The sequence below is a fragment of the Alligator mississippiensis genome, chromosome 5 (assembly GCF_030867095.1).
Source record: "Alligator mississippiensis isolate rAllMis1 chromosome 5, rAllMis1, whole genome shotgun sequence".
In the NCBI taxonomy this organism is placed as follows: Eukaryota; Metazoa; Chordata; order Crocodylia; family Alligatoridae; genus Alligator; species Alligator mississippiensis.
Genome location: NC_081828.1, coordinates 194369939 through 194388598, shown reverse-complemented (window position 1 = coordinate 194388598; position 18660 = coordinate 194369939). Strand labels below are relative to the sequence as shown.

Sequence of the window (18660 nt, the reverse complement as noted above, 5' to 3'; positions counted from 1 at the left end):
AGTGCTGCGTAGCATGGAAGAATCACTTCCTTGGATTTTTGTTGTTCCTCACAGGACTCTTTCCAATCTTTCTAGATATGGGGCCCCAAACTGGATACAGTACTGTGAGGAGGCAGTGCTGCGTAGCATGGAAGAATCACTTCCTTGGATTTGCAAGAGATGCTCCTATTGATACAAATCCATATGCTGTTGGTTTTTTTGCCACAAGAGCACACTGTTGGCTCATATTCAGCTCATGGTCTATTGTAACCCCCAGGTCCTTCTCTGTGGTATTGCAGCCAAGGAAATCATTCCCGAGTCTCTATTTGTGCACACAATTATTCTCTTCCAAGTGCAGGACTTTGCACTTGTCCTTTTTGAATCTCATTGGTTTTATTTTAAACCATGTCTCCAGTCTCTTCCAAGTCATTTTGGATCTTAGCCCTGTCTTCCAGAGTGTCTGCAACTCCACCCAACGTGGTGTCATCCATAAATTTGCTAAGCATGTACTCAATCCCATTGTCCAAATCATTAATGAAGTCAGTAAATGATACCAGACCCAGGTATCAAATGGGTCTCCCAAGTAGACACTGAGCCATTGCTGACTAATTGAGTAGCTTATTCATGAAAATGTCTTGAGACACTGTCAAAAGCCTGGCTAAAGTCAAGGTATATTGCATCCACTGCTTGTCTGTCATCTACAGAGTATGTAACTTTATCATAAAAGAATGAACTGCATCTAGAGAATCTGTGCAGTTTTTCATATTCCCTTCCCTTCCCCCCCCCCCCAAAAAGAAAACAAACCAAAAAAAAAACCAAAGGAAAGAAAATTTGTCATAAAAAATATCAGGAGGAAAAAAACAAGGTAGTGTTTTAGAAGAATCTTATAGAAAATGAAATTGTAGCTTTTGAAAACTGAAATTACACTTTTAGCTTCCTGTTCACCTGTTCTAATTCCCAGGTCGATTTCAACATTGTATCTGCCTACTTTATTGACAGAAAATACTTTCTGGATAGGTTATTATTGCCGAACCACAGCAAGGGGGAAAACAAGATTATGTTCCCTCTTGTGCATCATCATTAGTACTGTTGTGTTCCAGTGACATGGTCAATCTTTTTACTGCTGTGCAAGGTCAATCCTGTGAAGCTTTAGTGCCTCCAGCAGAGCTGCATAGGTGTCAGTTTAGATGGAATTTGACCTGCAGAATCAATGCATATGGTAAGAAAGTCAGTCACCATGCTTAACTGTTAGACTATTGACTGTATTTGCCAGGTTGATTCTCAGGATGCCTTTTTTCTCCCTAATATTCACCCCGGTTTTTCTAATTTCCATCCTGTAATATGGCAATCAAGTTGGGTTCTTACATGATAAAACTTACCACCCAGCCTCCAATAAAATAGAAGTGAGTTGGATTTTAAGCTAATGGGAAATCTGAGTGTTGTTTTTGAGCTGTTTGTTAATGATTTGTAGGCCCCTGTAGTTTTATTTTCAATAAACCAATTAAAAATTATTTTAAAATAAATTTTAACTTACGGCTGCAGAGGGTCTATAGAGTTTGGAATTGGTTGAGAGAGAGAGAGTGTCATGCAAGCTGTTATGTAGAAAGTCATTTCCAGTTCCGTAGCAGAAATTTATTTAGGGCCCTAATCCTGTTTAACAAGATCAAGATTTGGATATTAGTTCAGGGATCAATCCAGAGGAATTTCAGTGGCGCAGTTGAACCCTTTTTCAGACCACACCATAGGAACAGCAGCTGGCAACTTTTAAGTCGCCAACTTGAGTTAGAATTTCCCCTTCCCTTTTGCTCATTGGCACATCCCATCTTGTTTCCTCTTCTCCCCCCTCTTTTCATTTCCCCTCCTTTCTCCACCTATTGCTGCTGGTGTCCCCACTGTTCCAATTGCTCCAGGGGCAAGGGAGCTCTAAAGCTGCTCCTGCCTTGCTCCAGCTGGGCTGCATGAAGCGCTGGGCTCAGCCCAGGACAGCAGCACTGGGCATGTTTTTTTCCCTGCCTGATCTTCCCAGGTATTGCCCACCAGCCTGAAAGCAGGCTCAGGGTGGGGGAACCTGCCTATTCTCACTGTCCCTGGAAGCACTGAGTTGCATAGCAGCTTGCACGCTGCCACCTGCAGAGGGGAGAGATGGGGAGGGAAGGGTACGTGTTGCTGATCATGGATGGGAGGGAAGGGAGTTCTGAAAGCCAGAGTTAGTAGGGAAATTTTTGCCTGATTTAGGAATATAAATAATGTTCCTAGCTGCTGGTTCTGTGACATGGTCTGCCCATCCTGGGAGATAAGGGGAAGCTCAGAGGGGCAATGCAGCCACTCCTTCCAGGAGTGGTTGCTACACCTGCACCCCTTTTATGAAATCCTGGATTCATCCATTTATTAGCTATAAGGGAAACTAGATTCTTTCTAGCTTTTTGTGGCCATAGGGAAAATGGTGATAACTTTCTCATTGTTTGGCAGGGTAATTAAAATGTAAGTTAAAAAGGATCATTAGACTTCTAAATTCTTAGTTTATATAATTTGAGCATAGAAGCAGTTTTCAAAGTTGGATAGGTGCTCCCTTACATTCTAATTTCAGAAACCTATATAAAAATTCCATTTAGAAAATATTTTATCTTGTCCAGAGTGATAGTGGATAGATCATTTGTTCTGACAGGTCAAATATAACAGAATAAAGTAAAAAGGGCCAACATAACTTCCCAGAAGGTAAAGAGTGGTTATAATAAGCCTTAGGCATTGCCTCTAGTAGGAATTTTCATTGACTCACCAGGAGGTTGAACATAATCCATCCAGGCTTTCAACTAAATTATGTTATAGTAAATATTGATATAAGTATAGAGAGGTTTGTTGTCATGAATGAACTTCAAGGCAGAGTCATGTGTCCGTATTACAACAGTACAAGGCACGATATTGTAGTTAAATGTCTGTCAACATCTCCATTATAAACCTTTCAAATCTTTGTTTAATATCTTAGCCATTTCAAACACAGTTGTCCAGTTGCTGTTTCATATAGGTTACTAGCTAATATTCAAGAAAGTTTAATATCCAGCCAAAACCTACATTTTCAGCTTTACAACGTTAGGTACTCTGAGAAAATGCTGTGTATGACCAACATTGAATACTGACTCCCAAATACATTGGGAAACTGAAGCACAAAGAGGTAGAGTGACCTGTCCAGTGTCAAACCAGCATGTTGGTGGCAAGAATGGAAGAGTTTCAGAAGAGAGGATTTACACTGGGGGCAGGCAAGTATTTATTGAGTTTTGGCAAGCCGTCAAGGGCCGCATGACAGGCAGCAAGGGGCAGATAAATATTAATTTTCTAAATTTTTTAGGGGCCCTGCAGGCTAGATAGAATGGCCTGGTGGGCTGCATTCAGCCTGCAGGCTACATTTTGCCTGTCCCTGATTTATATATATGTGGCCAATATTTCATAAAAGCTGCTGCACAAACCGTTCCTGTTAGCTCTCAGGACCAGCTTTCTAGCCACTTGACACACAGCCCACCTAGGACAATGGGAGCCAACCTTTTTCATAAGAGTGCCACAGATTAGCCCCCATCCTCTCACTTGCTACTCTGATCCCATTCTTCTGCACAGTCTGTTGCTCCGCTTCTTGCTTCCTCCCCTGTGCTCACTGCTTGATCTGATGCTCTTTCTGCTTCCTGGCCTATCTGCTGCTGTGCTGCCTGTGTCCTCCCTGATCTGCTGCATGCCACACACACAGGCTGCCCATGCCACTTGTAGCATATGCCACAGGCTGACTCCCCATGACCTAGGGTTTGTCTATGTTGTACTGGACCGCGTCCTGGAAGACTTCTGTGAAAATGTCCCCTCCCCAGCTCAACGTCCCTCTGAGTATGCTGCGTGTCCAATAAAATAAAATAAAATATCTGTTCTGAGCAAAGTAGAACAGAACTGGTGATTCCTCCAGAATGCATTAAAAGTGGTTACATGGTATTTTTTGGCTTGCAGAGCAAGTGTGAGTAGACATGGTATCCTTTCATGGTGGCCCTTCCTTGTACTGTCTAGCATGGTATACACCTGCCCCTCTTGTCACAGGACTGGCATTTTGTTTCAAATGACTGAAAAACCCAAGATTTGAAAAGAAGTGTCAGGATCCTTGCATTAGTTGTTATTATTGGGTGGCATAGGCAGACAGCTGGCAAAAACAGTATCACCATAATGCATGCACAACCCTCAGGCACAGCACCAGCCAAATCAGCACAGCTGCTGCAGGGCGTGTGTGTTGAACTCAGAAAATAAAGGTAATCATTACACTTACAGTTCTGCTCCCTTTTTCCTGAATAACTTGCAGAGATTGCTTCCCTGCTAGTGGGGCTATGATTTTATGGGATAGCTGGATGTCTCCTGGTAAGAAGGAGCCTGGTACGTGGTCGCTCATGTTAAAATAAGATAAAGGTTTCTCTAGTTTAATTAGGTAGTCAATTCAATTATAATGGGTTCCAGGAAATTTATGAGAATTGCTTCTTTCCAAACCTGACGGAAGGAAACCTGTTTGGAAGGTTTCCAGGTTCCAAAATCCTTCTTGTTTGTATGCTGAGGTCTGCTGCTGTTGCTGAGTATACAACAAGCACAGCTCGGAAGGAGAAAAATTAGCAGTGAAACATGGCAGATGGTCTTTCTCCTGCCCAGATACTGTAAGGGCCCCTCACCTCTTTAACTGAAATGATTAATGGAGAAGTGAGTGAAAGAAGACTTGGAGCTGGTTTATCTCTTCCCCATCACTTGGCATTACTGGTTGCATTCTAAACAGAGGGGGCAAGGACAAGGGTGAGGCAAACAACTTAGTCTTCTGCCTCCTTTATGCACAAATGCCTTGAATGTTAGTTGCATTTTTGAGACCATATTCCTATTCCATTTCTAGCTTCTCATAGGGAAGATAGTACCATTTGGAGGTTCTGTAACTTTGAAAGGTAGCTGCTTATAACGATCAAACTCAATCGCAAAAAAACTCATAACAGGTCCAAACCCCAAGTTCCAACATTAGAAAGAGCCAAAACATGTTAAATAGGACCAGCTCTACCAGGGTTTGCCAACCTGTGGCAAAGGTGCCAGAAGTGGTACAGGCAGCCTCTGTGTGTGTGGCATGCAGCAGGCTGGGGAGGGGACAGAGCACTGTGGCCAGCAGGGAGCAGAAAGCAGAGCAACAGATCAGGCAGGAAGCACAAGGCAGGAAGTCAAAAGCAGAGAAACAGGTTGGGCAGGGAGTAAAGGGCAGGGAGCAGAAAGCTGAACTGTATATGGGATGAGGGAAAGGGATCAGAGTAATAATACCCTGTTGGCATATATGCCAAAAGGTTGCCCCCCACTAAACTAGAGCATAACCCATGTAATCCTTGCCTTTTCCTCTTAGTCTCCTTTTCTTTTCTTACAACTCCCCTTGTTCCTGTCTGTCTTCCTATGCTTTCTTCCTCTATTCTCTTTGCCTCCTTCACCCATTTCTTTTTCTATGCTGGGAACAGCCTCATCACTGAGCCAAGCCAAGCTCCAGCCTTCCCTGTTTTTGAACCTATAAGTCAACTTTTTTGCAAAACATTCCAACTTACTTCATTCCCTCTGCTCCACACATGTTTTCACATCACACCTGCTATGGCTTTGTCTTGTATGCTTGGCAGGGCAGGGATTCATTACTTTTGTGTGTCCATTGCATGGTACTGTGGATACCATTTTATTCAAAATAATTAATAGCAGGCAAACCAAAACTGACTTTCTCCCTGGGCATTGCATAAATTGTTGCCATCTTCCAAAATCTGTACTAATTTAGGAATATTAAATTAGAGGTTAACAATTCAGAACATATTTAATTTTGGCTCCAGTGTTATGAAAGTATCGTTGGGAAAGGAGGTCAGAGGGATCTGGACACATTAGCCTACAATATGCAGATGAGAAGCAAAGAAGAAAGGCTAGATAATAATTTTGTGCAGCAGAAAGCACTCTAATTCCCTGAAGTTAGAATGCAATGTGCTATTTAACAAATTTCTATAGCAGCTCCTCTAAAACCACAAATATGTTCCTGTCAAGAGTTTTGATAGATTATGTTCTAAAGGGAGGGAGAGAGTGCAAGCCTGACTATTGTTCCATAAATAAAGATGCATAATATGAAATTTGATTTGATCATTTCTGCCCTTGTGTTGGCCATGCTCTTGTTGATAAAGTTTTTGCATACTTATGCACACAGCTCCATGTAGGACAATATTGTTTAAGTAACAAGGACTAAGTTAGTTGTCCTGATATCATCCAGATAAGGCCAGCTGGGCTAGTTAGTGCATATAGTGATTTGCTAACAGCTGGTTCTTATCTGAAAAATAATGGGCTCTGATGGAGGTCCTTTCTCGTATTAAAAATCTTGGCTCGTTTTTATTAAAATAAAAAAAAAGAAGAGAGAGAGAAAATGCAGCATGGAGCATTTTATGCGTAATTCGATTATGTTTGTTCTAAGGTAGTCAGAGTGCAGGGCTGGTCCTAAAAGTGGAACTGTAGTGTCAAGCTTGTGCTACCACTACTAGCAGTCATTGCAGTAAAGTATATGGGAGCCAGTAGCAACGCTGCTCTTTTCATAGCCCTGCCTCCATTGAAAGGAGAGAACTTCTCAGATTTTTGTTGATATCAGCTACCTGTTATCTATTAAACAAATTAATCTATGGAAGATAGTACTAATGCCAGCTTAGGAAGGAATGAACTTGTGTATGGGGAAGAACAGTGCTTTTATTTGCACTCTAATCTTGGTTTTTGCTATCCATTGCTTTGTCTTGCTAGCAGCATTTGCTCCAGCTTTGACGTTTTTTTACACAAACTTTCTTTAAATAAGGATAGGCACAAGATCTTTTTAAAAGCACTTTGTGTGCCCCCTCCAGTTTTTGTTAGTTTATAAAAGGCATTGTATCTTTTGTTAAATATTTGTGTGGTTAGCTGTTGATGTCTTTATTTAAATCTCTCTTTTGAGATGCTAATCAGAAACTAAAAAAGTCTTTCCCATGAAAGTGGTAAAATACATGGTCCCTGTTACAAAGCACAACCACCTAAACACAATGATTCTCTTGTTTAATCTTTTGTGTACTGCAGTTTACCAGTTTACCTGGTGTGAATTTCTCTGCGTTTCTTTCAGATTCCGAGCTTTCATTTATTCTGTTTTATAATAATCTAATGGGACTGTGAGACAAACTATTTTGATAGTTGTTGTCTGCAGAAATGAGCTGTCACTTCCAAAATGGTCTCATTATGTGGCTCAATAAAAAGCTGGACAGTTGTTACATAAACTCTGTAATATAATACTTTCTTTCTGGAAAAATAAATAATTTTATTGTATTAATACACTGATCTATTTGGACCAATTTTCAGACTTTCTTTAAGGAAAGTGAAAAAAATTCATTTATCCTTAATACAGTTAGTGTGGAAGTTTAAATTCCTGAATAGTCTCATGGCTTTTTTATAGCATTTCAAAATTTAACATTTTAATTCTTCCTTCAAATTTGCCTTTGATTTCTTCACATCAGAGGCTATGAATATTGTTTAATTTACTTTTTGGTAAAGCTGTCACTTGTAATCTGCAATTTAAAAAAACTAATAAAACAAATCCTCATTTCACAATTTAAACCTTATTGAGTCTAATTCACTTGCACTCCAAGTTTATTATTCTCTTGCAGCTTGACGTGTCTCCAATTGTAATTGTGTTGACCCTTCGATGCAGTAAATCTGCGCAGTGCTTATCAAACTGGGAAAGATAAGTCTACAATTCGGAAATTCATTAAATATCTCATTTATATTAAAGAGATGATAGCTTCGAACAGAAATAATAATTTTTACAGACTTGGTGACCCCTGATTGTGGTCTCATCTACTTTGGAATGCAGTGCTTTACAAATCCCCACCCCCTCTGTGTACCTGGCATTAAGCCAGCGACCAAATGTCATAAGATGTTAGTCCATTGGGTTGACTTCAAAGCCTCTCTTGTGAAGATTGTAGTTAAGAGTGCTCTGTAGCCCTCGAAGCACATTTTTTTTTAAAGACTTTAATAGCGTAAATTTCTTTGTCATGCTGGAATCATGGATAGTATACATGGCTGTTTTAAAAAAAATATTGCCTATTTTTGTGTTTCGTGGAAGGGCAAACTGTTCTTTTGCTATTTAAAGAACAATCCTAAGAAGTGATAAGCACTCAATTTCCAAGTGACTTCAAAGAGATCTCCATGTTCTCAGTACCTTGCAGATTCTGCCCTTCAGCGTCTTTCACAAGATTTTTACACACACACAAACACACGTTGTAGGATTCATATCAAAATATTGTTCATGAATTCTAACATGTTTATAAATGTTGGCAAAAAAGAGCCTGTAATTCCTTGTTCTATATCAATTCAACAGTTTTGGGTTTTTTTTCCTTTGGAGTTCTGGATTCAAGTTACCAAAAAAAGAAAAAAAAAAAAAAGTAAGTGAAGTGAACATAGTCTCATTCAGGCCTATCATAGGCATTTTGTGCATAACAATCATTATCATTCAGTAGCAATTGGGGTGCTGAAGTCTGTGGTTCAGGCATATCAACAACACTTTGTAAGCAGAAGGATTAGAGATTCAGGAAATGGATAATTGAATGTGAAGTGTTTCATAACGCGAGTGACTTGCAGCTAGTTATTGGCCTACATAAAATAAGTTGGGAGTCTCAGACCTCCACTGGACAGGAATTCGCATCGTTCATGGATCATTGTTGTCAGTCTCATCATAGCTACTTGTTGTTAAAGGGAAATAAATATAAGATAAACAGCATCTTACCTCCGCCGATGTCAAATTATTAGTTTTTCTTTTCCCCTTTAAGGTTTCTGCTTTCCATAAACTCTGATTCTCTAGAATCCAGTGAATAAAACCTATTTTTGAAAATTCTTTTTAAAAATTCAGCCTGCTTCTAAAAGAGCAGGAAAAACATAGGGTCAGGCATTGGGTCAGTAGAGGACACTTCTGATGGAGAGCAGCTTGGAGCAAATGAGAGAGAAATCCCATGGCCAAACAGTATTGCTTCATCTCCTTCCCACCACCAAGTAGATTGGGCCCTTCGTGCATGAAGGAATTCTGGCTTAAGGACTCTGGCTGGGCAGCAGTCCTTGGCTTGTCTTGTCTTCGGGGCTTGCAAGGTTTTGGAAATGCTGATTTTTCTTGTGAAACTGACAGGGAGGCTACATCAGGCCCTGGAAACAGAGACATTCCCAGATTTAGTGAGCATGTGAAATCTTTTTACCCTAAGGGGAGGAAGGCTGAGCAAAGAGTTCAGCATAAGCAACAGAAAAACAATTCCAAATTAATACCAAGCCTGATTTGTGTCACAGCTACCAAATCACTGAGCATTCATGTGTGTCAGTACTAATGTGAATTGCTGGGAGTTTCATAGGAGGATCCCTTGATGACTACATGTGAAAGCAAATTACACTTTTCAAAAAGGGTCAGTAGCCTGACTCCAAATGAAGTCCCTATTCCTTGTTGTTGTGAAAGGGGTTTTTTTTCAGATACCCTGTCAGTGGGTGAGAGATGGTAGAACAGTCTGTCAGAAAATATTGAAACCAACAAAACCATCCATTAAAAAAAAAAGTGGAACAAAGAGACCATAATTTGACACTTTTTCTCTACCTATTTTCTGCTGAAGGGGTTGAAATCTGACAAGGCACCCTGGGAGGTGCAGCGGAAAGTGACATAGAAAGTTGGTCATTAAGCAGAGCTGTCATTGCAAATTATTTTTGTCCAGGGTGAAAAGTTCTAACTCATTTGGTGCCCAGCCAGGTCCAGGCCCCAGGCAAGTTGTTATACTTCCCCCATGCTGTTAAATGGAGCTTCAACACTGATTTTTCTTCTTTCTATGCAGTTGGAGTCACCTGGGAGCCCCCCAGGGCCAGAGCTGCCTGTAGAGACTATACTGGATGACAGGGAACGCAGGATTTCCCATTCGCTCTACAGTGGGATCGAGGGGCTCAGTGAATCACCCACAAGGAATGCTGCACTAAGTAGGATAATGGGTGAGTAGTATAGGCTCTGCTAATCATCTCTGGTTTTTGTCCTTTCTCTGGTTCCCTGAGGGATGATGAAGGTATTATTTATGTGGGAAGCTGGCAACGTGAAAGGTGTGTAGTGACCAGTTTAAAGCCTACCTTTACAAAAAAAAAAAAAAAAAAAAAAAAGGTTCACATACACCTTCTAGACAGCTTGATGTGAGAGGGTAAGTCAACAAATTGACGTATAAAATGTGCTTCAGAGCCCATAACAGGCAATAGAAAAAATAACAGGCATATTCAGACTATTTCAGTGGGATGCTATGTTGTGTGTTTGGTCTTTGTGGACAGACTTCATACAAATGAAGTCACTGACTGCTGATATAAACAATTTATTGTTATATTTCAGTGCTCATTCACCTCCGCTTTAACCCCTCTTAAAAACAAAACCAAAATAAAATAATGTAATCTCAAACCCATTTATGCTTAATAGGGTATTTGCTTATTTCAGATGAATTTCTGCTTTGCAAGGCACCAGTTTTAAAACCTGATAAGTAATTTTATGCATCCTTTGTTTGGATTCCATGCCATACTGTCTGCATGGCCCCCAGTGGGTAATGAGGTTATTAGCAGTTGCTCTGCAGCAGTTCAGCTTTATACTAACAGATCTAGTTAATAAAGACTTGTCTTGCCACAGGAGTGGTTGGATTTACTGAGCAGCATGGGATTAGCTTGTAAGGATTTTCAAGTTTAAAACACAAAAAGCTGATTAAAATGGCACCTGACATAAAATATTTCTGCTGCTACTTGAGGTGCAAGTCTGAAACTTAAAATGTAGCCATTAAATCCACTACCTCTTAGTACACCTTATACATTTCTACTGCATTGCAATTGGAGGGCTTGTTAAAAAGTTGACATGAAATAAGAGTGAATTTAGCTTTTAGTCCCCTAGGATGGGTATTCAGCTTTAGAAAGTGGAAATCCTCCTTTTGGGGCTTTTTGTTGGTTATCACTTTCTAAGCACGTTTTCTGTATACTTTTTGAAGTAGCAAAATGGTACTTTATGAGAAGATTACAAAACGCTATGTTTTATTTTGTATGATTTTGTCAGTTATGCTTTACTGTTGCCTGAACATACACAGCAAAGCCAAACCTTAAAAGAAAACCAGAAAGATCTGTTCTGTTCTATTACATTATAGATTTATGCTAGCTGAAGGAGGAGGAGAATGGATCCAGTTGTCACTAATCCATGAAATTTCATCCCAGAAAATTCATGTCCATCTAAAGAAATCTAATTTTTTTTTTTTGAGATTTACTGAAAAGCTTAAGGAATTAAGAATAAATCTAGTTGAAATCTTTAGTGCTGTTGTTTCAAAGAAAATAGTTAATTTTCTTATGGTTTTAGGTTTTTAGATAAAATATTTGCACGGCACTAGCTATGCTTTTTTCCATCAGCATGCAGAGGATTTTCATGTAAAATCTGTTTGAGCATTAAAGAGTTATCACGTAAACACCTTGTCTAGCAATGGGAGAACAGACCTCAAGAGAGTTTGTATCCGTGCATGTCAAGTGAGGCAGTGCAGTTTCATATCAAAGGAATATTAGATTTGCCATGCCAAAGCAAACTAGTGGTTTATCAAGTCTGGTATCTTTCGTTCAGCAGCAGCCAGTAACTGATGTTTCAACAGAAGGCAGAAAAACTTTTCCAATATGTTTATAGGGGTAAAAATCCATTTCAACTCTTGCCAATGTGCATCTTATGCTTTTAAGCATAAGATATGGTTTTCTCTTTTTCAGCTGTACTCCAAAGGTGTGCTCAAGAGAATTGGAACCATGCATAAACTGCTTAAAATTGGTTCCATCATAAATCTCTTATGTGTTTTGGGTGACCAGTATAACAAAGTTAAAACCAAAAGGGTGATTTGGATTATCTTGGTTAGAAACTGGTTTTGTTGGAACTGAGGTTGGCTCTGGTGGCATAAATCAGCATCACTCCACCATATTTAAACCTTCATTTGAAGGCTGCTGTTCCATTATTTTAACCTTAACAATTCTGAATACCTCATGTGAGCCCCATCTAACCAATCTTTTTTCTTTGCTAAACTAAAACTCTAGTTTTTAAGTGTTCTATATTTATATGTACATAACAGCATAGCACAAAGGTGCTTGGATTATCTATTGCCACAGAAGTAGTTAGTGAGCACATAGCCATTTGTTTGGGTAGGGGCAGAAGATGACCACATTAACTGTACCTGTAATAAGTACATGCCTGAACATTATCTGGCACACTTAACATCCTATTAGCATTTAAAACAGAACAATTCCCTAGAATTCTCACTTGCCTTGATACAGAAGTAGAAGTGCTTCACTCCTGTCTATTGTCTCAAGAATATTCTCTCTCTTTAGGGCTCTCTTGCAAAACTGCTGCTCACCTTGACTTCTTACTACTCCATCCTACTCAATAATGGCTTTCTGAATGAAGTGAAATTATAAATATTCTTAGCAGAGTGTGCTGCTGCTTGCACAGAGTCACAACAAAGCTAACAGAAGCATAACATTTCTTCTTTCTAAAATTTAATATCATGAAATTGGAAAGGGTATTTAAACCTCCTGTGCTCATTTTTCTTCCAGTAGACACTGACAGAAAGAATCAACTTGTCCAAAACTTGCCAAGACTTAATAAGATGTATCCTCTTGGGAGTAAGAGTTGGAATTAAGATGACAATTTTTAAATATTCTTTTTAACAATACATAGACCACTTTGATCATCTGAACCAGGTTTCGTGGGACTGCTAACATTCCTGGTTTAGTTTTGTTTGTTGACTACTTTTCTATATGGTCCTTCTGGCTTATAGGTTTTATTATCCCTTTTCATTATCCATATATAGATGTAGATATATGGAGAGAGGGAGAAATGTTTAATTTTTTTTACCCTGGGAAAGGAGTTTTGAAATGTGAGCAGATTATTTGTATTGCATTTTTTAAGAGAATGGTAAATTTAACGCTCTACCTTCATTACCTTGAACTGACCCCCAGTTATCTTTCCTGCTTGGTGCAGGAGGCTGGACCTGATGATCTTCTGAGGTCCGTTCCAGCCTTACAATCTATGCATCTATTATAAGAAATATCTGTACTTAGTGTGTTTTCAACCTATCCAAAATTAATTTAAAAATACAAGTGTTTAACAATGCCCTAACTTGCTTGTCACTGTGATTAAAAATGGAAGACTTTTTCTGTTGTACTACAACTATTTATTTTCTATTATGCAGCTGATTTCCACAAATGTAAAGTTGCTTTCTGTCTATCTTCTTGTTATTGTGCAAACAGCTTAGTAGAGTCATGGCACAAGTCTTACCTTTATTTGTAGTTTAATGACATGCTGCTTGCTTATGAATGTGGCAGATTTTTTTTTGCTAAAGTTGACTAAGTAGAACTTTATTTATCAAGAATGTGGACAGAATAACAATGACATTAATATATTATTTTGTTGGGATGGACTACAGTAGCAATACTACCACTACAAAAAAAAAAAAAGAAAATAGGCAAAATCTAATTTTCCCAGAAAAGAATTTAACTGGGACGTGGTCAGTCACAAGTATACATCTTTACCAAAAAAAAAAAAAAATTCCTGGGCTTTGTAAAGACCACTTGTAGCCAGGACCTGTTTATATTCCATCTAAAAATGTCTTTTAGTTCAACATACCAATGTTGTTTATCAATTTAAGCAATGAGAAGGTGTTGCCTTGCTAAATGTCCAACACTTTTTCTACAACACCTTGTTTTCCTAAGAAATTTCCCATTTGTGTACTCACCATCCCAGTTCTGTTCTGTTTAGCTTGAGACCTGATAACCTGAAGTAATATGGTTGCAGATCACTTTTAAGTAAAGAAGACACTTTTACTTCAAAATCTAACTCTTCATGCAAACGAGGAGGAAAATGAAACAGGAGATGTTCTTTACTCTCTTATTATATTGTTCTGCAGATTCTGTAGAATTATTTACACTTCATTACAGGCCACTAATATTTGCGTCATGCAGCATTTAGGAATTAACAATATGAAAACTCTTTTCTGCCTAATCATCTTCATTTTTTTTCATTTTGTTGGCTTCAGTACTCATGGAAACTAACTTTCACCCTGGGATTAGTATTAGGTTTCTTCCTGGTTAATTAAAAAAATGTGTGTCCTAAAGTTACATTTTGAGCTTACAAAGTTATGGGATTTCTTTATATAGTTAATAACACACACAAATGGGTTGTTAGGATTCATTTACTAAGTCGTGGCAAAATAGGAGACATACATTTCTTCACAGAGGGAGATTTAAAGGCTCCTTGTGTTCAATTTTCACAGTGCCAAAATGTCTGTTTGGGTCTAATCCTAAAAAATGCTTGGATTCAAACAACCTTCATCTGGGAGCTGTGCAGCTAAGACATAAAAGTCTATCTACTTAGAAATTCCTTTGAAGAGAAAGCACCAACAGCATATGAATGAGGTCAGATTCAGTAACATGAATTGGTCCTCGAAGTCCAGTATTGTATATGAAAAAGGTTATTTCTAATAGTCTAGCAGAAAGCATCTTTCTAGCTTGATGGGTTCCAAGAATGATAAGGTCTCCTTGGATATGAAGTACTTTTGGTTGTGCTGTTGTATCTGCTTTTTCTATAATACTTTGTTTCTGAGGAGCTTTCTTTACACAGCGCCTTCACTCCAAACCTGGATTATTCTCTACTGGGGTCTGGAGGCATAGTTATAGCAAAGCTTTTTTCGGTGTTTTTGGCTGTTCAGATCTGAGAATTTCCATAGATCTGCTAGAAAGATAAAAAAATTCATAGCTTGAGGGGCTTGTACAGTCAAGCTCTCTGGTAACAAAAGTCGCTGTTCCCTTTGTTTGTTTCCTTGGATAAACATATGTGGCCTTTTTTGGTTATCTTGTTTATGAAATAACACTGGGGGGTATCTCATCATCATAAAGACATACAGGTATGTGTAATTGTTGGTGTCTGGTTTGCAAAAGTCCAGCTGTATGAAGAATAAGAGTAAAATGTTCTCTCTTCTTTCTGCCATCTAAAAGATTTCAGAGCTTGAGGTAAATGTAAGCAAGTTGTTCTTGGATCCTTGTCAGCTTGTAAAACAGGGGCGGGCAATTATTTCTGCTGGAGGGCTGCTTAATGAGTATTGGTGAGGTGTCAAGGGCTGCAAGGGTCGCCCTGCCCCTTGAGAGGTGCCACACCCCCATTTTGTGACCAGAAGTCCTGCCCCCAACCCCTGACCTTTGTCCCTGGAAATCTCTCCCCTTGCCCAGGAAGTACTTCTTTGGGGGGAGGGGAGATTTGCTTGTATATTGTGTGTGAAGGAGTTGGGGGGGTGATGGGGGGTGCATGTGGTTGGGGGTGCATGGGTATGGTATTGGGTGTGAGGGTGTAGCAGGGGTGTGTGTGCTTGTTGCTTTAGGATGTGTGACTTGTGGTTGAGGTGTGGGGTGTGTAGGACTGCGGGCAGGGTGTGTGGGTATGGTGCAGGTGCAGGGTGTGTGAGGCATATATGGGGGGTGTGGGATGTGTGTGGGTATGATGGGGTGGGGTGTGTGAGGTGTTGTGGATGCATGTATGGGGAGGTGTGGGTGTATGTGTGTTGGGGTGTGGGATGTGCGTGTGGCTGAGGTGTTGGATGTGTGTGGGGAATTGACTAGGTGGGGGTCAGGGTGTGTGAGTGGGATGTGTATGGTCAGATGTGTGGTTGGGATGTGAGGTGTGTGGGACAGTGTTGTGGGTGGGTGGGTGGGTGGGTGGGTGTGGTGGGGGGGTTGAGGTGTGTTGAGAGGGTGTGGGGGCATGTGGGGTGCGCGTGGGTTGGCTTTCCCTCCTGTGCAGTCTTCGTGATGTGGCTCAGCCCAGCCCTTCCATGGGCAGGGGGAGGGGATGGGGAATGAGCGCTGCCTGCCTGGCTTACAGCGTGCTGCAAAGGGCAGGAAAGCAGCTGCTACCGGCCGGCAGTGACAGAAGCCCCTGCCAGAAGGGAAGGGGGACAGGGAGCCAAGCCTGGTGCTGCCAGCTCTCTTGGTCTCTGTCCCACACCTGGCCAGCAGGGCTGCTATTGTTGCTGCTGTGCTCTCATGTGCCTGCCTGGCAGGGCTGCACTAAGTGCATGCTGGTTCCTGCTGGTGCTTCCCACTTCCTGCCTGTCCCATGCCTGCCCTGCTGGGCTTTGTGAGCAACCAAACTCCTTCATGCCTCCCAACCCTCATCTACACTTTTCTCCACTGAGCGTGAGCAGGACTAGAGTGAGTACAGGCAGAGCCCACTCTGCTCCCATCAACACTGCAGCTTCTTCTCCCTACCTGCTGCCCAAAGCACTACAGCAGGGATAGGAGGAGTCGCTAGAGGGATGGAAGAGCCCAGAAGCTGTGCCTGCTGGTGGTGGGGCTGGTGCCCTCCGGCAGAGGAGGCTGGGAGCGCAGAGCGCAGCAGGGGCAGCTGATGGCAGGGCTGGGTATAGTTAATTGGTAAACACCTGAAGGCCATATTTTCCCACCCCTGTTCTAAAATGTCAGGGGCTTTGCTGGACTCGGAGAACATTAGGTTGTCTTACCATACCGAGGTTTGCTTATCTCTAGCAACATCATAAGCTAGTAGCTGAACTGAGTTATACTAGTGCTATGTTAGAGGGATTTTTAATATCTTAAAGGCTGTGGATTTGTCTTCTCCAAGAGTGATTCCTGCTTACAAACCATCTTCAGGCTGTCTACAGAGGAGATACTGACTCTGTTGGTGAGGTGTGTCTAACAGTACCCTTTCTTCCCTTCTTTTCATCTGCAGTCAAAAGCAAGGATGCTTCTAGTGTATTTTCTTTTTAATTTCAAACCAACTCTTAACATACCACTTGTCAAATATAAAGAAGGATGAAGAAAAATTAAAAGTTACATCATTGATACAGACTCTCAAATTGGAAGTTCAGTCTCTGGAATGCTATCCTTTCACAGTCAGTGCTTTGGAGATATTAACCACGGAGTTAACAAGCATTTTGTTTAGGAAGTTGTACATTATCAGATTATACCTTAACCTGTCCACCAAACAAACTTGCTAGTCAAAGAATTAGTTGCTATGCGAAATGAATCCATTCATTACAGCTTGACAGTGATAGGTTGAAAATCTCATTTGAAGACAACAGTTTTTAAGATAACTGTATAAATTGTATTTGATTAGCCAATAGGATGATGAATTTTAGATGCTTGGTAACATAACTAAGATATGGTAAATTAACTGACTTTGACAGAGGTGTGTACCATGCAGTTCTTAAGATGTACAATGATTATACTGATTCTTTTGCTGCTGTTAGTGTCCTTTGTATAGCGATATATTTGAAATATTTTAGTCTATGCCAGAGGAACAACTAAACTTTTTAGAAGATTAAATTTTAGCAAGCAATAAGAGGCTGAATTACAGAGAAGCTTACATCAACTGAAAATTTTGAATAATATGGAGAGGTATAACATGTTATTATTGCTCACTAGTTGCCTTGGGTAACTAACATAACCTCATTGTCATATTTTCAGAAGTGTTAGTATTCATTAGAACAAGTATAAATAAATGTAGCTTAGCAATATTGATGGTACAAAGGTAACCATAGGTATATAAAACCAAACGGACAAATTTTTAAGACTGGTCATATTATGTAGAATCATCACTTTTACTGTCTTCCAAGTGTCATTATTGTTCTTCATAACCTCCAACACATTAGCATTAAAAAAACAGGAAATGGGGACTCAGTTTAAAATGATGGTGATATTACTAAGCACTGCAATAAAAAAATCCTTTGTGACATGATTGTAACTGTTTAGTCTGTTCTGGTGAGACAGAAGTTTTATATAGATTTAAGTTACATCTGTGTTTTATTAAGCAGCTTGGAGACTCCAATAGGCCATGGAATAGATTAACCATGCAGTAAAATTCCATACATGTGTAAAATAACTGAATTATGGTTTATGTTAAATAATTATCTGTATGCAAATTAACTTTATTTGGGAAAAAGCAATGTTTCCACTAATTTGTAAAAGTGCCCAGTCCTCAGTCTCTTCTCCATGTTACTTGCCCCATTAAAACTCAGATGAGAGGCAGCATCAACCACTTATTTTGTATTTTCAAATACAAAGGTCCTGTGTCAATTCCTTTAACATCAGTATCACAAATAGTTTGGATTTTGGTGGGGACAGTATTAGGATCTTAAATCAAATTTTCCTGATTTTGGATACTTAAACATAGGTATTTAAATCTGCATTTGGAATCTAAACAGATTACTGTTTTGGAACTTATTTTGCTGTTGTTTAAAAAATTCTAGTGTAGAAGGTTACTAGTCACCTGTAGCCATGGGTGCTTTGGAAAAGAAGTTCCTATTGTGAATCAACAAAGTTAAGGTTAAGGTTTGTTCATGAGAGATGATGATCCTCAGTTTTCATTTGACCCTATTTCTGCATGCCTACTGAGGTCTTAAAATACTCAGTAGAATTAGAATCTGAGCCAGTTAATACTCTTCAGCAAGTAGGATACATGTACCATATTTACCCAAATCCAAGATGACTTTGAATTTAAGACAATCCTCCAATGATTAGACTGTAGACATAGAACATTTATAAATCTGTTACAAGTTTCCATGTATAGAATCTTAACTTTTGAGGGTTGTTTTTGGTCCTCTT

General features: G+C 39.8%; 1 protein-coding gene across 14 annotated transcripts in view; it reads left to right on the top strand.

Annotated features, from left to right (window-relative positions):
• PARD3 (par-3 family cell polarity regulator) overlaps window positions 1-18660 on the top strand; it is a 723581-nt gene that overhangs the window by 474821 nt on the left and 230100 nt on the right. For all 14 annotated transcript variants that reach the window (XM_059729155.1, XM_059729152.1, XM_059729148.1 and 11 more), the window contains one exon: window positions 9849-9999. In XM_059729155.1, the coding sequence (XP_059585138.1) occupies window positions 9849-9999 (151 nt within the window). The remainder of the gene's footprint in view (window positions 1-9848; window positions 10000-18660) is intronic.